Source organism: Eptesicus fuscus, chromosome 5, assembly GCF_027574615.1.
Source record: "Eptesicus fuscus isolate TK198812 chromosome 5, DD_ASM_mEF_20220401, whole genome shotgun sequence".
Lineage (NCBI taxonomy): Eukaryota > Metazoa > Chordata > Mammalia > Chiroptera > Vespertilionidae > Eptesicus > Eptesicus fuscus.
Genome location: NC_072477.1, coordinates 75,724,283 through 75,741,591, shown reverse-complemented (window position 1 = coordinate 75,741,591; position 17,309 = coordinate 75,724,283). Strand labels below are relative to the sequence as shown.

The following is a 17,309-nucleotide window of genomic DNA, read 5'->3' as shown; positions in this document are numbered from 1 at the left end:
AACTCATGTTACTCATCCCTCAGTATGATTCCTAATAATGTAAACTGGAAATATTGCCTACTTCATTGGCTTGTGGTAAGGGTTCAAACTAAATGAATGCATGGGAAGCATTAAAACGTTGATTATTCAGTATAGGATGAAAGTGATTAGTAATTAATACTACATGAACATGATAATAAAGAAAGGGCTCTCGGGGACAGCATTTCTCAAGGTAAGATTTGAGTTTCCCTTAAGGTTATCACTAGGGCTATATGCTCTAAATATTTGCTGATTCTGTTACAACTATGTGGCTTGGTAGTCTATCCTTTGGCTTAAATTTTTAAGAAAAGTGAAATAAGTGCATTTTAGATTAAATTTAAGTGCTTAGGGTGTGCAGAGAATAGGCTTATGTAAATTATGTAAGTGAAACCACTTCTGGCATATTTTTTAAAAGATAGCTTATCAAACACAACTGAATACAACTTTAGACTTTGGTGAAACTTCTTATATTAAAGATGTAGAGTTCTGCCTTTCACACTCAGAAACTGTGATAGTTGAGGTAAGGAAAGACAATGACTACAGAAATATTTGCAAAGAAGAATAAATAAGAAAATCCTAGATGATGTTATTTTCCCTACAGCCCAGTGTGCCTGTATTGAAAACCTTTGTTCTCAAAGCAATGTATAGATGTGACATTACTAGCTCTCTGTTTAAAAGGTATCCTTTAATTTAACCTTTTATTCCTTTTAAAATGGATGCACACAGTGGTAGGCCCAAAGCTGATATGTACTCTCATAATTTTAATAATCTTTTAGGCAAGTCCTATGACAATTATACTAACAAGTTTCCTCAAACCACCCCCCCCTTCCCACCACCCCTATGTTCTGCTTGTCCATATTTCCTTCACCCTTTGCTATTGTCACTGGCATCTCTGCTTGTACTTGAAAGTAAAAAGCAACCCCAGATTACAGCAAACTCAATGACCCTGCTCCATAGCCTGGCCCCTTGCTGAAGAGAGGAAAGGGGAGAAGCATGAAGGGACCATCATGGGCTCAGTTCAGGTACTATCAGAAGCCCAGCTTGAGTTTTAAGCAGGGTCTTGGACATGTTCCTGGCAGATAAATCTTCACTGGCTTGGAGAACAGGAACGACTATTTTACAAACACCACTGTGTTCGAATTTCTAGAGGCTAACCAGGCCAAGAAGACATCCCTAAGAGAAAAAAAGATACACATAAACAGAATTATAGTTTAAATGTATTTTTCTTAACTCTGTCTTAAACAAATAGGTTTTCAGTTAACTTCCTATATCATCAAAGTGAAATGGTATCACTCAGTAGGAATATTAGGGCAATGGGCCTAAAAGTCAACAGTATAGGCAATCCTAGTTTACTGAAGAGGATTTGACATAGAAAATACCAATGCCTTGTTTCATGAATGTAGATAAATCCCAAGAAAATTTGGGGAGATGGACAAAATCTTCAGAACTCCAACTCCTGCCATACTTAGCACCTTATAATGCTATTTATCACATCCATTCTTCCTCAAATTCTAATTCCCTAAGTGTTCTGATTTGCACTAAGGAGATAGGCGAAGCTAATATTCAGTCACTAATTGCTTAATGTGTCATCATACATTTAAAGAGTATACCTTAAGGTAAATGTGGTACCTGAGAAGCATGACTGCTAATTATCTTTGTCTGTGTAGCAAATGCAAGCTCTTTATAAGCAGGGGAACTTTTCTAATAGTCTTACAATCAGACATATATATGTATATACCACTTACTTTACCTAAGGTAAGGTATACTCTATCTAAGGTAATACTGACATGCTCAGGGTTACCATGTTTTCCAATAGTTAATTTTAGCAACACCTGAATTATAAGAGAAACTATAACTCACCTGCAGTGCTTCACCACACACTCATTGCTGCAGTATTCATTGTCCCAGTCCTTACTCGCAACAGGAGGGTTCTCACAACCAGACCTCACACAGCGAGGCTGGGGTGAGATCGTCACTGGAGACCCACTCACCAATTCAACATCCATTTGAGAAGGAGACTCAACCTATGAAGGAAGAAAGCACCAAAGATGGATTAGATTTGCTACCTACTTTGCCAGCCACTAGTGAAATTAACTTTGGGACCCAATGGAGCAATACGAGTTAACATCCCACACATATGGGGGTAACATTTTAAAAGAAGGTGAGTTTTTGGTCTCCCGCTTTTTGTCCACTTTTAGAACTTTGTCAGGCAGACTGACATGAAGCTTCTTCCCATTAGGAGAATGCTGGCTATATGCTAGTATATTGACCCTTTAACAACTCAGGTTTGAACTGCGAGGGTCCACTCAAGCGTATGCAGATTTACCTGCACAGTTAAAGGGTCACTATTTTTGATCCAGGTTAAGAATCCATGTATGTGGAGGGTCAAATACTAGTTTTACGTTCTTTAATTTTAATCTTACCCATCACCGACTTTATTCCACACTTGAATATATAAAATCAAAAGCAGAATGTGAAAAGAGGTTGGGTCACCCTCAACTAAGATTGCGAGATTTAAGAGAGGACAAAATGTGCCATTAGAAAAAGTGAAAGAACTTGGGAGATTCATAGTTTCCTCCTGGTAGAGGGATTATTTTTCTTTAAATTACTGCTTCATCAATTGTGGTACTAGTCTCAAACAGACCCATATTTAAAAATAACCACTGGCCATGTATAAGTTAAAGCTAGGGTAATGGACACCTGTTTATGTCACTTTGGACTCATTGATATGAACCAATTGAATTTTTCTAGCTATATCCCCTATCCATCTCCCCACTGAAAACATCAAGCCAAGTAGTCCAGATATAGGAGAAATGGAAGCACTTAAATCTCCAAAGTTTAGGATCCTTGGGTAGATGCCTCCAAAAAATAGCTCTGGGCTTGGGTTGTATCCTTTCTAGTCAAACCACAGTATTTTGCTTAAAGAGTAGTCTGGAAAGGAGGCCCTCTTAATGCTTTTCACCAAGAACATTACAGAGTATTATATATGGGAACTGTCCTTTACAGGCTGTTTCATACTCCTGGTTGCCAAGCATTAAGTGCTAATGGCAACCCCTACTTTTATTGGATCATCAGAGGAGACTGATTATCAAAGGAAAGACGCTTGAAAACTGGCTCACCTCAGGAACTACATCTGTGATCATCTCACAGATTGTATCAGTAGAGGTCTCCTCCACTGTATGGGCCTCAGGGCTTGTGTTCATAGGCCGCTCAGGACTACTTTCCACAGCCGGTGGGACTAAGGTGGTCTGCATTTTCAGAGTGGGTCCAGGCACAATCTTGATCTGCAGAGGAGGTGGCTGTTGCTGTAAATTGATTCGAGCTTTCTGAGGTGGAGGCTGTTGCATGGCCTGGAGTGGGGGAGGCTGCTGCAAAATGGTCACTTGCTGAGTGGGGGGCTGAGGCATCTGTTGCAATGGAGGAGGTTGTAGTCGGGGTGGAGGCAGTTGCATAGAAGCGGCAGCTGCTGCTGCTGCCTGCAACACTGACCTAGTAACAATCTGGGCTTGTTGACTGGGCTGTATAGTAGCTGTGCTGCTTTGGCCTAGTTGGATCCCCCTGGAGGTCACCACTGTGGCTGGAATAACAGTAACCATCCCTCCTTGGGACATGGTAATAGATGAGGGCAACATCTGTTTGGTAATAATCAACTTGGTGATATTAGGCTGACCCCCAGCCCCAGAAGATGCCTGATTGGCCACATAGGATGAAAGAGTGGAGTTAACAACAATGGAAGGAGACAGGGCAGGGGGCTCTGTTGAGGCTGGTGCAGGAGATGCTGGGTCAACAGTAGCAACAGGAGGTGGAGAAGGAGTCTGTGATGGTGGCACTGGATCCAGCTCCACTGTTTCCACAGTGGCCTAAAAGACGACCAAAAAAAGAAAAAGCCATTCAGAAATTTACTGTATTCCCTGAGACATACTCACTTTAATCACCTCCCAAAAGACAATGATAGATTGGAAAAAAAAAGAAAAAGAAAAAAACAGCTGTGGGTGCTACCCTGTCTAAAGTAAACAATGAAAATAAACTCACAAAGACTGTTTAGTAAGATTTATGATGGGAACAACAAGAAACCATGCTGTATATGTTTCTAAGCTTTAACAACTAGTTATTAAGAGGTTGCACAGGTTTTTGGTGGTATTATCTATACTAATAAAAGGGTAATATGCTAATTAGACCGGACATCTTCCAGACGTCCTTTTGGACAAAGACATGGTAGCAAGAGCTGAGACAGAGGCGATTAGGGGTGATCAGGCCTGCAGGCAGAGGTGGTTAGGGGCGATCAGGCAGGCAGGCAGGTGAGCAGTTAGGAGCCAGTGGTCCCGGATTGCAAGAGGGATCCCGGATTGGAGAGGGTTCAGGCCAGGCTGAGGGACTCCCCCCCCCACCCCTACCCATGCACGAATTTCGTGCACTGGGCTCTAGTAACTAATAAACAGCTTGAAAAAATCTTTTATTGGTTTAAATATCCATCTGCCGTAACCCTCTTACCTGACACTCTTGATTGTCTTTATAAGCAGCCAGAGCTTTCAGATACTCTTTCTTGGCAGCCTCAGTTTTCCTCTTATATACCTGCAGGAAAGAAAAACTGTTTAAGAAGTGCCCAAACGCCTAGAAAAGACTGATAATTCTATTCATCACTAAATGAAAATTTCAATCTGAATACTGACAACTCCAGCTTGGCCAGTGTTGCTCAGTGGTTGAGCGTCAACCTATGAACCAGGAGGTCATGGTTCGATTCCCAGTCAGGGCATATGCCTGGATTGTAGGCTTGCTCCCCAGTGTGGGGTGTGCAGGAGTTAGCCAATCAATGATTCTTTCTCATCATTGATGTTTCTCTTTCTCTCTCCCTCTCCAAAATCAATGAAGATATATGTATTTTTAAAATGAATACTGACAATTCCTTTTAGTGAATATACTTTTGAAAGCTAGTAATCAAGACAGCCTCCATGTCAGACTTTCCAGTGACCAAGCATCTGAAAGCCAGCCAATCAACAAGAATCTTGCCAACCCTGGCTGGTTTGGCTCAGTGGATAGTGTCGGCCTGCGAACTGAAGTGTTCCAGGTTTGAGTACGGTAAAGGGCACATGCCCGGGTTGCAGGCTCGATCCCCAGTAAGGGGGATGCAGGAGGCAGCCAATCAATGATTCTCTCCCATCATTGATGTTTCTATTTCTCCCTCTCCCTCTCTGAAATTAATAAAAATATATTAATAAAAAAAAAGAATAAAACTAAACTTAAAAAAAAAAGAATCTTGCTAGAATAACTACACTTCTAAAGTTAACACCAACCCATGCCCACTTCGATTAGCAAAACAAATCCTGACCCCCAAACTATTTCAGATAATTAGTCTGCTTATCCTGGGATTGTGCCTAACCAGTATACTCTCCCTTAAGGAATGTGTTAAATTGTTTGCAATGATGGCCACAAGAACTCTTTCCATTTTGTATACCTCTTCTTCCATTAAGAACTGAATCTTTCTTTGAATTTGCTCTTTCTTTGAATCTGGGCTAGCTCTATGAATTCCGTTGACCATTAAAATGTGGCTGAAGTGACACAAAAAATCTTGGGCATCTGTTTTTGTCCTCTTGGATCACTGGTCAACATTTGCCATACTGTAAAGAAGCTAGTCTAAATGTGGAAGATAGAGGCTGTGTGAAAGAGGTAGCACCAACTGCCAGACATGGGAGCAAAGTCACCCTGGCCAGCCATACCAGCTGTCCCTTGACTACAACCACGGGAATGTGCCCAGGAAAGAACATTAGGAGAAATACCCAATCAATTTGAAGAATCATGGGAAATAATAAATTGCCATTTTTTAAAATTTGTGGTGCTTTGAGTAGCAACAGATAACTAATACAAGTTATCTAGAATAAATTTACTCTTTTCAAATTATTAAGTAGCAGATTCTCTTTGACACAAAACCTAGATAGTGTATGATAATTATAGCCATTTCAATTCTATCCTTTATTAGATAGTATCACAATTTTCATTATTTATTTTAAACCCTAGAGGCCCAGTGCACAACATTCATGCACTGGAGGGTCCCTCGGCCCAGCCTGTGCCCTTTCGCAGTCTGGGACCCTGAGGGGTCCTTTGCACTGCCACAGAGCTGGGAGAGGCTCCCACCACCACTGCTGCACTTGCCAGCCATTAGCCCGGTGTGAGCCCGGCTTCTGGCTGAGTGGCGCTCCCCCTATGGGAGCACACCGACCACCAGGGGGCAGCTCCTGTTTTGAGCACCTGCCCCCTGGTGGTCAGTGCACATCATAGTGGCCAGTTGTTCTGCCGTTCAATTTGCATATTAGGGTTTTATTATATAGGATATTTATTTCAAAGAGGAAGGGAGAGGGAGAGATAGAAACATCGATGAGAAAAAAAAGCATTGATTAGCTACCTCTTGACCGGGAATCAAACTGTGACCTCCTGGTTCACACTCGACCACTGAGCTATGGTGGCCAGGCACAATTTTCATTAAAAAAAAATCCACATTAAATGTAGGGAGATTAATCATAGTTTTTAAGTTAAAAATAAGCCAATGAGAAAAATCCTAAACTAAATTCTAAATCCAAACTTGGTAGATTTTAGAGTTAGCCACAACATGCAACTTATGAAGAAACAGCCTAATTTTACAGAGGGTAAAAAAATGAGGCTTAGAAAAACTAGATTCAGTGTTTCTATAATAACTGATACTTTTTAGTTAGTATATGGCTGCAGCTTCTAAGATAAAGGATGATCTGTAAATGACATTAACAAAGAGGTGATAAAAGAACATGTAAGAAAGTTAAAAGAAAACTTAAGTTTTCATCCCTTTACTTAAAAACTTCTAGAACATTCCCTATCCACTAGTTCCTCATTATTTGCTCACCTGTTTTTGCTCCTCTCCAAGACTGTCCCACATGGAGGCCACAATTTTTGAAACTTCTCCAAAAGTGGCATTGGGATTCTGTCCCTTGATGGCAGCTTGTGTATCACGAAAGAATAAGGCATATGCTGAAACTGGTTTCTGAGGTTCATTAGGATCTTTCTTTTTTCTCTTCTTTGGGGTCTTCTGCTTTTTCCCTGCTTCCACAACAACTGTCTTCTGGCTGGGAAGTTGCTGCAGGGGAGAAAAGAGAGAATTACAAGAAGGAAGAAGGGAAATATATCTGGAGAACTGCAAGAAAAGGACTTTTATATGGGGAAACTAGCTACATGGAGGAATTTTCAGAAATATTAAAAATAGAGGCAATAGGATTAAGATATTAGTAAAGTATGTGAGGACCAGTAAGAATGAAAATTGGGAGGAACTTTACAAACTATAAATTGAGAGGCAGGACCCCATACCCAGAAAAGAGCAGAGGAGATGGCAGAACAGGTGTAAAGATACTAAGTAGCGCTGTATGCCAAGAGTTTTATCCCAGAATATCATGGCAGATTTGATTTTTGGCAGGGAATGCCTCACCCTCCGGAAATCCTCAACACCATCCTCATGAAGTGAATTAGTAGGTGAAGGGGTGGTTGAAAGACGATCCTCAGGTGACTGGGCAGGTGGCAGAATGGTACCACCCCCTAAGCTCAAACCAAGTTGAGAACTCAGTTCTGACTGATCAATGGTGGTCAACTGGTTATGCCCCATCAAGCCAGACGTCATGTCTGTCATTGGTACATCAATTGTAACAGGTGGGTTGGCGCTATACTGAGTTCCTATAGAATGGTCCAAGTCCTGAGAGAAGCAGAAGGACTAATTAAACACTAAATATAAAGAACACCACTCTTCCCCCCACCGAGTTCAGGACAGTTTATAAACACCCTACTCATCTACATTGTATTATTGTTTAGACTCTAAACATAAAATAATTTGTCTACATATAAAACACTAAGCTTTTTAACAAAGTATATAAATTAGTAAAGTCACTTCTTTGTACTCCAAAGCCTGTTCTAAAACAACTAAAAATAACCAGAGGTCTTAATTTTGGACAAATTAAAGAGTTAATAAATTATTTGGTAATCTGGAGGTAATAATGACACAAGTGTTCTCTGTACACTGCTAAAATAATGGCTTTTAAAGTTGCAATACACAGGCAATCTGAGTAATAAGGCCGAAGTCAAGATGTTTCACATCAAATAAAATGTGTGGAGATGTGCTACTAATGAGATGTGCTGGAAGCCCAATATACTGATTTATAACACTTACTAACCCACAGTTAATACATTTTGTTCAGAATGTTTTTGAATAAATCAATGTGCCAACTATCACACTCACATTTGAATCCTAGGATGTGAAGGCTATATTAAAAGGGGGGAGACCGCCTGCAAATCACAATAAATCATCTTCAATTCAGGGTTAATCTTCAGGTGACTGCACATTTTACTATTTTAAATCATTTTTCAAGTAAAATTCACTCAGATGATACATTTCATTCATTCAATGGACTTTAAGTCTTTATCAATGAGCCTTCATCCACAAGAGTGAGAAACATGTAATACTCAAGTGCAATAGAGAACAGAATCCCTTTTATCTTCCCTAACACCATGCCCAGGAGCTTGGGTAAGCCTGAACATATCTTGCCCCTTACCATGGTCAAGCCCCCACTCAGGAGCCCCCCGCCCTGCTCCATCAAGCCATGGGTCATGCCCACAGGCATGTCCAATGTCTGGACCCCATATTGGGCTGAAAAGCTGCCATCCTGAGAGGAGGATGGGTCTGCCAGATCATCAAAGTGGCCAACCACATCTGAGACAGCCAGCGACGGATCAGAATCCAAGGAGATAGGTGGGATTTCAAATTCCTCATCACCCAGGCTTGGTGTATGGAATGTCTGTAAGGGGGAAAAAGAGAGGAAAAATAATTAGTGGGAAGAGGAGAAACTGTATACTTCTAAATGAAGAACATGGCTGAGTACTGAGAATTCTCATTGTACCTCTTTCCAGCCTGGATCCTATCTTTGTTATCAATTTCTTAGGACCTATTTAGTTTTACAAATAAACCTCTCTTTCTCATATCCTTGGATGTATGGCACATACAAAGCTGCCAACAACAATCACAATTTTCAATTCTTTTATCTCTTTTCTACTTTTATCATCTCAGCGGTCCTAAAATATTATGTCTATTATTCTAATGAATAATCCTTTCAGCAGCATTAGTAAGGACTCAGACTTTATTACCTGTTTAGCTATGATGTTTAAAGTCTCTCCAAAGATTCTAAAGATTTCACTACTACTACGCCTGAGCTGTTAGACCACAGAAATTCATTGTCAACCAGACAATTATATTCTGTTGTTTTATGTTCCTTTGAAGCTTTTCCTATCATGGGTACCTTATCTCCCTCTAAAATGTATGCACTTAAGAGTTTCCTACATCTTTTCCATTTTAGAAATCATGATGTTAACAACAAATAAGATTCCTATTTGTACAGTATTTTTGGAAAATCCAACAATGCCAAAGTAAGGATAATAGTGAAGAGAAAAACATAAGAGCTACTGTCAAAAGACAAACTGGTGCTCACTCTGGCAGCATGTAAGCTAAAATTGGATGATTAATTACCATGGCCCCTGAACATGGATGACACGCAAATTCATGAAGCATTCCATATATTATATTTTAAATGGCAAACTGGTTTCCTATCAGCTCCTGAACATATTCTTAATCTTGCTCTGACCAAGCCTTTCTGTTAAGTGAGGAAGAAAAAGATTACTCCAGCTGGCTAAAGACTCAATCCCTTCCTCTGAGTCCAACTACAAAAATAATACACTCTATTCCGAATGGGGCCACCATACACAGAGCTAACAGACCAATTGCTGACATAAGACACATTAAATGTTACGGTTTCTTTTGACATTAAAAAACTAAAATGGGCCGAGACCGGTTTGGCTCAGTGGATAGAGCGTCGGCCTGCAGACTCAAGGGTCCCAGGTTCGATTCCGGTCAAGGGCGTGTGCCTTGGTTGCGGGCACATCCCCAGTAGGAGATGTGCAGGAGGCAGCTGATCGATGTTTCTCTCTCATCGATGTTTCTGGCTCTCTATCCCTCTCTCTTCCTCTCTGTAAAAAATCAATAAAATATATTTAAAAAAATAAAAATAAAAAAAAATAAAAAACTAAAATGGCACCCAGCCGGCGTGGCTCAGTGGCTGGATGTCGATCTATGAATCAGACGGTCATGATTCGATTCCTGGTCAGGGCACATGCCCGAGTTGCGGCTCAATCCCCAGTCAGGGGTGTGCAGGAGGCAGCCAATCAATGATTCTCTCTCGTCATTGATGTTTCTATCTATCTCCCTCTCCTTCCTCTCTGAAATTAATAAAAAATATATTAAAAACAAAATAAAGTAAAAAAACTAAAATGGCATCTGTAGCACTAGAGCATTACACAGGGTGGGGCAAAAGTATGTTTATAGTTATGAGTATGCAAAACACAGTTTATTCTTATATTATTAGTTATTGTATTATTTTCCATATGAACTATAAACTTGTATTTCCCAACCCTGTAAATTATATCAAGAGCCATTGGTGTCACAGAGGTCTTGGTTCAAGTCCCAGCTCTGCCACTTACTATATAATCTTAAATGAGTTTTCCTCATTTAAGGAAATGGCAGTTGTAATGGTAATCTCCTTATATGGTTTTTATGAGGATTAATTGGATTTAGCACACAAAAGCTGATCACATTGCTTGATATACATAATTGCTTAATAACTGTTTTAACATCTGAATTATAATTAACTTGCCATCTGCCCCAACCAATTATCATAGGTAGTTGAAATTTTGGAAGCTTTAAATTTTATCAACCTGTCACATGGCATAGTAAATGTCAACTGATTCAGATCAAATTCAATAGACATCCACACTTTTTTCATGATTAAACAATGCATTCTAAGAGGTCCTCTGGTTTTTCTACGCCCAGAAAGGGTCTCAGTAATATCATCATTTTTATTTTAATGCAGACAGTGCTAGAAGAATATTTCCAGGTAGTAGAAACTAGGGAGAAAAAGGTATGTTTCTGAAATGCCCAATCTCTCTGAATCATATTGGCAAACAGAAATAAGTTTGAAGACAAAAAGATATGTATAGCTTCATTTTTGTTTTCCTCTTCCAAGATCCTTACTATTTTACTTAGCATGGTAAAAATTTGGTAGTTGTCTGGGCTGTTATATGACAGTAGCATAAGGAGTACAGAAGCAGGCAGTTCTTGATAGAAAAAGTAAATATCTCCCTAAGAACTTAACTCTTCTCAGTACACAACTCATAATTTGTTATCGTGTGAAAGTTCTTATCTCTAGCTCTATGACACTGAATTCATTTTACCACCTTAAAAATTTTTTTTTAAATTGATTTGAGAGAGGGAGAGAAGGAAGGATTGATGGAGGGAAGGAAATCAACTTGTTGTTCCACTTTTTTTTTTTTTTTTTTTTTGCATTCATTGGTTGCTTTTTGTATGTACCCTGACCGGGGATCAAACCCACAACCTTGGAGTATTGGGACAGCACTCTAACCAACTGAGCTACCCCTTACCCAGCCAGGGCTTACATGACACTGAAATTTCAGTTTAGATTCATGTGAGCACTTTTTAGGAAGTGGGTACAAAGATTTTTTTTAACCAAATTCTCATGCAAACAAACAAGCTACAGAGACAGGAAAAAGAACAGGGGAAACATTTATTGTGCTAGATCAATCGTTACATAATAGTAGTTTGAAAAAATTTTAAAGATACAGATTGTTTTGGCAAAGTAAAAGATGCCTATCCACAACAAATGATGCTTACCATACAAATAAAAAAGCAACTCTGCTGAGATATGAAATGATTTGTTAATGAAAACTCTAAAAGAGTAAAAATTCATATCCAAAATAAGAGACCAGTGTTCTACAAAGGACTAGCCCTCAGAAACCATCTGGAGTGCTCTCATGCACTACACTAAAAAAACAGACATGCAGAGATTCCATTGTATCAAATTAACAAGGCATTCTTTATATGTACAACCTCCTGAAAACAGCTTTGTTAGTCACTATCTGTGGCTTTAATGGTATTGTGTATATTTTTGGGGGAGAGCGGGGAGGTGAGCTGCGTTGTTTTGTTTATTTGGTTTTCTTCCTTTAAGTATGAAGAGTAAAATAATGGCAATGAGCCCTAGCTAGTTTGGCTCAGTGGATAGAACGTTGGCCTGTGGACTGAAGGGTCCCAGGTTCGATTCCAGCCAAGGGTACAAGCCTGGGTTGCGGGCTCGATCCCCAGTAGGGGGCGTGCAGGAGGCAACCGATCAATGATTCTCTCTCATCATTGATGTTTCTATCTCTCTCACTCTCCATTCCTAAAATCAATAAAAATATATTTAAAAAAATAATGGCAATGAATAAGAATACGGAAGGGTAAACCACATACTAGAATAAATACAGAGACTCCCTCTAAATCCCTTTACTACACAAATGATTTGAAAGATTATGGTTAAAATCCAATTATGAAAATCCAAACTTATTTTAGTGGATCTACTACATAACTAGATCATACTCTAGACTGTCAAATATAAAACAAAGATAACTGTAGCAAGTATCAAAGTAAATATAAATGATGTGGGCACAGAAGTAGAAAATAGAAACATGATGAAGTTACCTTCTCACTCAGCTTTCTTTTCCTTCTCTGTTAAATTCCTGGGCCTTTTAGGGGGAAGAAGCAGTTTGGGAATTACAGTTTATAAAATAAGGAGGCTTCCCAGCTGGTATGAATCAGTGGTTGAGCATTGACCTATGAACCAGGAAGTCATTGTTTGATTCCCGGTCAGGACACATGACCGAGTTGTGGGCTCGATTCCAAAAGTGGGGTTCGTAAGAGGCAGCTAATCAATGGTTCTCTCTCGTCATTGATGGTTCTCTCTCTCTCTCTCTCCCTCTCCCTTACTCTCTGAAATCAATAAAAATATATACTAATAAAAGGGTAATATGCTAATTAGACTAGGAGAACTTCCGGGAGACCTTCCAGACATCCTTCCGGACAAAGCCATGGTGGCGGGGCCGAGACAGAGGTGGTTAGGGACGATCAGGCTGGCGTGGGGGGGGGAAGTTGGGAGCAAGCAGGCCAGCGGGGGGGGGACAATTGGGGGCGAGCAGGACGGCAGGGGGGAGCAGTTGGGGGCAAGCAGGCTGGCGGGGGGGAGCAGTTGGGGGCGATCAGGCCGGCAGGGGAGGGCAGTTGGGGGCGAGCTGGCCAGCAGAGGGGGCAGTTGGGGGGCGAGCAGGCTGGCTGGGGGGGTACTTATGGGTGTTCAGGCCAGAAGGGTGGGGCAGTTAGGGGTGTTCAGGCTGGCAGGCAGAGTGGTTAGGGGCAATCAGGCAGGCAGGCAGGTGAGCGGTTAGGAGCCAGTGGTCCCAGATTGCAAAAGGGATGTCTTGACTGTGGGATCGGGCCTAAACTGGCAGTTGGACATCCTCTGAGGCGTCCCAGATTGGAGAGGTGCAGGCCAGGCTGAGAGACACCCCCACACACACACACACACCCCATGCACGAATTTCGTGCACCGGGCCACTAGTATCATTATATAGGAGGCAACCTGAATGAAACAAAAGATTAAATTCCCTTTAGATTATAGACCTTTCCTATTTCAAGCAATGTTATAACAAATGCTAAGCTTTTCTCTCTGGACATGTACTCTTTAAACATTATTTTTTATTTACTGAAGCATAACTTATGTACACAAATTTTAAATATATATTTCAATGGATTTTTTACATATGCTAACATCCAATTAACCACCACTCAGATCAAGGATACAGATATTTCTATTACTCCAAAATATTTTCTCATGCTCCTTCCCAGTCAATGCTCCCTCCTTCCACAACAAATATCACTATTCTGATTTATATCACTACTAGAGGCCCAGTGCATGAAATTCATGCACGAGGGGGGGGTCCCCTCAGCCCAGCCTGCACCCTCTCCAATCCAGGACCCCTTGGGGGATGTCCGACTGCCAGTTTAGGCCCGATCCCACAATCCTGGACCACTGGCTCTTAATCGCTCACCTGCCTGCCGGCCAGGTCGCCTCCAATTACCCCCTCCCTGCCGGCCTCGTCGCTCCTAACTGCCCCCCCACCAGCCTGGTTGCCCCTCACTGTCCCCCCTGCCAGCCTAATTGCCCCCAACTGCACCCCCCCTCCGCCGGCCTGGTCGCCTCTTACTGCCCCCCATGCCGGCCTGGTCCCCCCTCACAGCCCCTCCCCCTTCACCGACCTGGTCACCCCACACAGCCTGTTAATTCAGTCATTTGGTCGTCCCTCACTAACCCCCCTGCTGGCCTGGCTGTAGGCAGCCATCTTGTGAGGGTGTGAGGGTTAATTTGCATATTACCTCTTTATTATATAGGAGAGTTTAGTATTGCATATTTTTTATCTCCATTAAAAATGAACTCATATTGTGTCTATTCTTTTATGTCTGGCTTCTGTTGCTTACATTATACTTTTGAGATCATCCAAGTTGCATTTATTAATAGTTCATTTTTTATTGCTGTGTAGTATTCCTTTTTACAGATGTACCAGTTTACAGACACTTGGGTTGTTTCCAATGCTTAGCTACTATGAATAAAACTGCTGTGAACATACATGTTTTTGGTGAATATATGCACTCATTTCTCTCATGTGTGTATCAAAGAGTGGAATCACTAGGTCATAGGGTAGGTATATGCTTATCCTTTTTTTTTTTATAAAATACATTTTATTAATTTTTTACAGAGAGGAAGGGCGAGAGATATAGAGTTAGACACATCAATGAGAGAGAAGCATCGATCAGCTGCTTCCTGCACACCCACCACTGGGGATGTGCCCGCAACCAAGGTACATGCCCTTGACCGGAATTGAACCTGGGACCCTTCAGTCTGCAGGCCGACGCTCTATCCACTGAGCCAAACCAGCTAGAGCATGTTATATGCTTATCCTTAGTAGATATTGCCAGTTTTCCAAAGTGGTTGAATCAATTTACACTCTTACCAGCAATGATTAAGAGTTATCTACATCCTTGTCAACTCTTGGAATTGTCAGTCTTTTTAATTTTAAACATTCTGTTGGATGTGCAATGGTATCTCCTTGATTTTAATTGGCATTTCTCTGATGAGTGATGATGACCCTTTTTCAGATGCCTAGTGGCAATTTGGATTTGCTCTTTTGTGAAGTATGTGTTCAAATCTTTTGCCCATACTAGCATTATCAGGTGATTGCTTCCTAAGTTATATAAATGTGTAGTCACTATGTTGTACACCTAAAACTAATGTAATATTGTTTGTCAACTGTAATAAAAAAACAGGGAGACAGGATTTAAACAGAGGTCTCTCCATCACCATGCACTGCCTCCTATCATGACATAGAATTCAGCACCTAGAAAGTACTCAATATAATGAATGCCGTGGCTGAGTAGCTCAGTTGATTAGAGCATTGACCCACATGCCAGATTGCAGGTTCAATCCATGGTCAGGGCACATCCAAGAAGCAACCAATGAATGCATAAATGAGTAGGAAAACAAATCGATGTCTCTCTTTCTAACCCCTCCCCCCTTCTCTAAAAGAAAATTTTTTAAAATTGCCTTTACTAGGTTCTGAGTGGCTCACTATAAGACCAGATACAACAAAAACCATAAACCGATTAAAATAAAGCTTATAAAAAAACAACGGGAAAGGAAGGTGAAGTGGCAATGAGGAGAAGAACTATTAACAATGACAAAGTCCTGGGCTAAAGGAAGCCACTGAAATTTAGTTATCAGCTTCTTGGCAAAGTACTTTTGTCTTCTTAAACGTCTTAAAGTCATAAAAGCAAAAACAAAGGACAGGCTCCAACCCAGAAAGTTTCTAGATGTGGACAATGTGAAATTTACCACACTCTAAAGAAATTTAAATGTGGAGACCTGATTTAGAAGAAATTGGCAATGATGCACTTTCTTTTTCTTAAGTGAGTCTTTTTTAAAGATACATTTTTTATTGATTTTAGAGAGGGACAGAGAGAAACATCAATGATGAGAATCATGGATCAGCTGCATCCTGTACCTCCCTACTGCGGATCGAGCCCGCCACCAGGCGTGTGCCCTTGACCAGAACCGAACCGACCTCCCGGTTCATATAGCTCCACGCCCAACCCCTGAGCCATGCCTGCCGGGCGCCAACACTTGCATTTCTCAACATCACAAGAAAAACTATTATTGTAGCCATCTGACAGCTGGAGAAACTGTGCCATACAAAGGTGAGGCAACCTGAGTCACGGGCAAACAGAAGCACGCGTCTCGCTTCTTTCATGTTTTCTGGTAACGACTTCCTTTCATCCTGTCACTAGCAAAACAAGCTAACTTTTCTGTGTGTTTTTTTATCGCTGAGTAGGTCATTTGAATGAAACAAAGACCCCCTTCCACAGAGTTGTTTCAAGAATGAACACATGCCCACGGTTAACGCCTTTTAGGCAAGCTCCTTCCCTCACCCCAGTTTCTTTAGCTGAAACAATTCTCCTCCCTGTGCGATTCCCTCCAGACTGTCGCAGTCCCTTCTCCCCACCCAAAGGAGACGATTTCACTCTGTCTTCCCCTCCAGAATCCCTCGGAAATAGGTGAGCTCTTTCCTCCGTCCCGCTTTTCTGATGACAGCAGCTCCCCAGGCCTCCCCATTAGTCCTCAGGCTCTAGAAGAGTCTACAGACCAACAGCGGCCTCGGCTGCCAGCCCCCCCGGCCCCTGGGTCCCCGCCGCCCCACCGCCCTCTCCCGCCGCTTCCCCACGCCCCAGCCCTCCCCGCAGCGCCGGCAGCTCGTGCTCACCTCGGCCCCTGACAGGAAGGGGTGTGAGGGCCCTGTGATGGTCAGGTAATTGTCATTTCCTCCGGGAAACTGGAAACCAAGAGAAAGCCGCGGGGATACGTTAGGGGAGAAGGCAGTGAGCTCGGCGTGACGGAGTCTGACCCCGACATTCAGACCCACACTCCCCACACCCCGCTCCCTCTGCAGTCCCGTCCGCCGTCCCCTCCGCCCGGCTTCCCGCCTCCGCTCCGACCCGGGCCGCCGCGCTCGCTCGCCAGCCTTCTCAGCGCTCAAAGTTCCTACCTCCATCTTCACACAACGGTTACCCCCGTCTCAGTCCCCTCATCGTCCCCCACCGCCCCCACAGGACCCGCGACGGCCGTCACTTCCGCCAGGACGCGTCACTCTCCGCCGATTGGAAGGCGCGCCCGCAGTTGCGACTCCCGCCGGGGAAGGCCCGGCGGACGGAGAGACTCGCTACCGCCCCCTGGAGCTCGGAGGACTATGGCCCGTGGGTGCGGTAGAGGCGTCCCGGGAGGCGGCGTCTGAGCACCACCGTCGCT

At 42.3% G+C, this 17,309-nt stretch overlaps 1 protein-coding gene and 1 pseudogene across 3 annotated transcripts in view; one reads left to right on the top strand and one right to left on the bottom strand.

The window, feature by feature from the left end:
- The window catches only part of TOX4 (TOX high mobility group box family member 4), a 36,460-nt gene extending 19,279 nt beyond the window's left edge, over positions 1-17,181 (bottom strand). The window contains exons 1-9 of one of the 3 annotated variants that reach the window (XM_008159798.3): positions 17,050-17,181; positions 16,768-16,836; positions 8,577-8,819; positions 7,463-7,723; positions 6,887-7,117; positions 4,510-4,590; positions 3,138-3,878; positions 1,879-2,042; positions 470-1,191 (exon numbers count right to left, since the gene is read on the bottom strand). In XM_008159798.3, coding sequence (XP_008158020.1) covers positions 1,131-1,191; positions 1,879-2,042; positions 3,138-3,878; positions 4,510-4,590; positions 6,887-7,117; positions 7,463-7,723; positions 8,577-8,819; positions 16,768-16,836; positions 17,050-17,055 — 1,857 coding nt within the window. In that variant the 5' untranslated portion in view covers positions 17,056-17,181 and the 3' untranslated portion in view covers positions 470-1,130. The other 2 variants (XM_054716429.1, XM_054716430.1) reach the window with 2 other exon arrangements.
- On the top strand, positions 9,499-9,597 carry LOC114229077 (U6 spliceosomal RNA; annotated as a pseudogene).
- Positions 17,182-17,309: the final 128 nt, after the last annotated feature.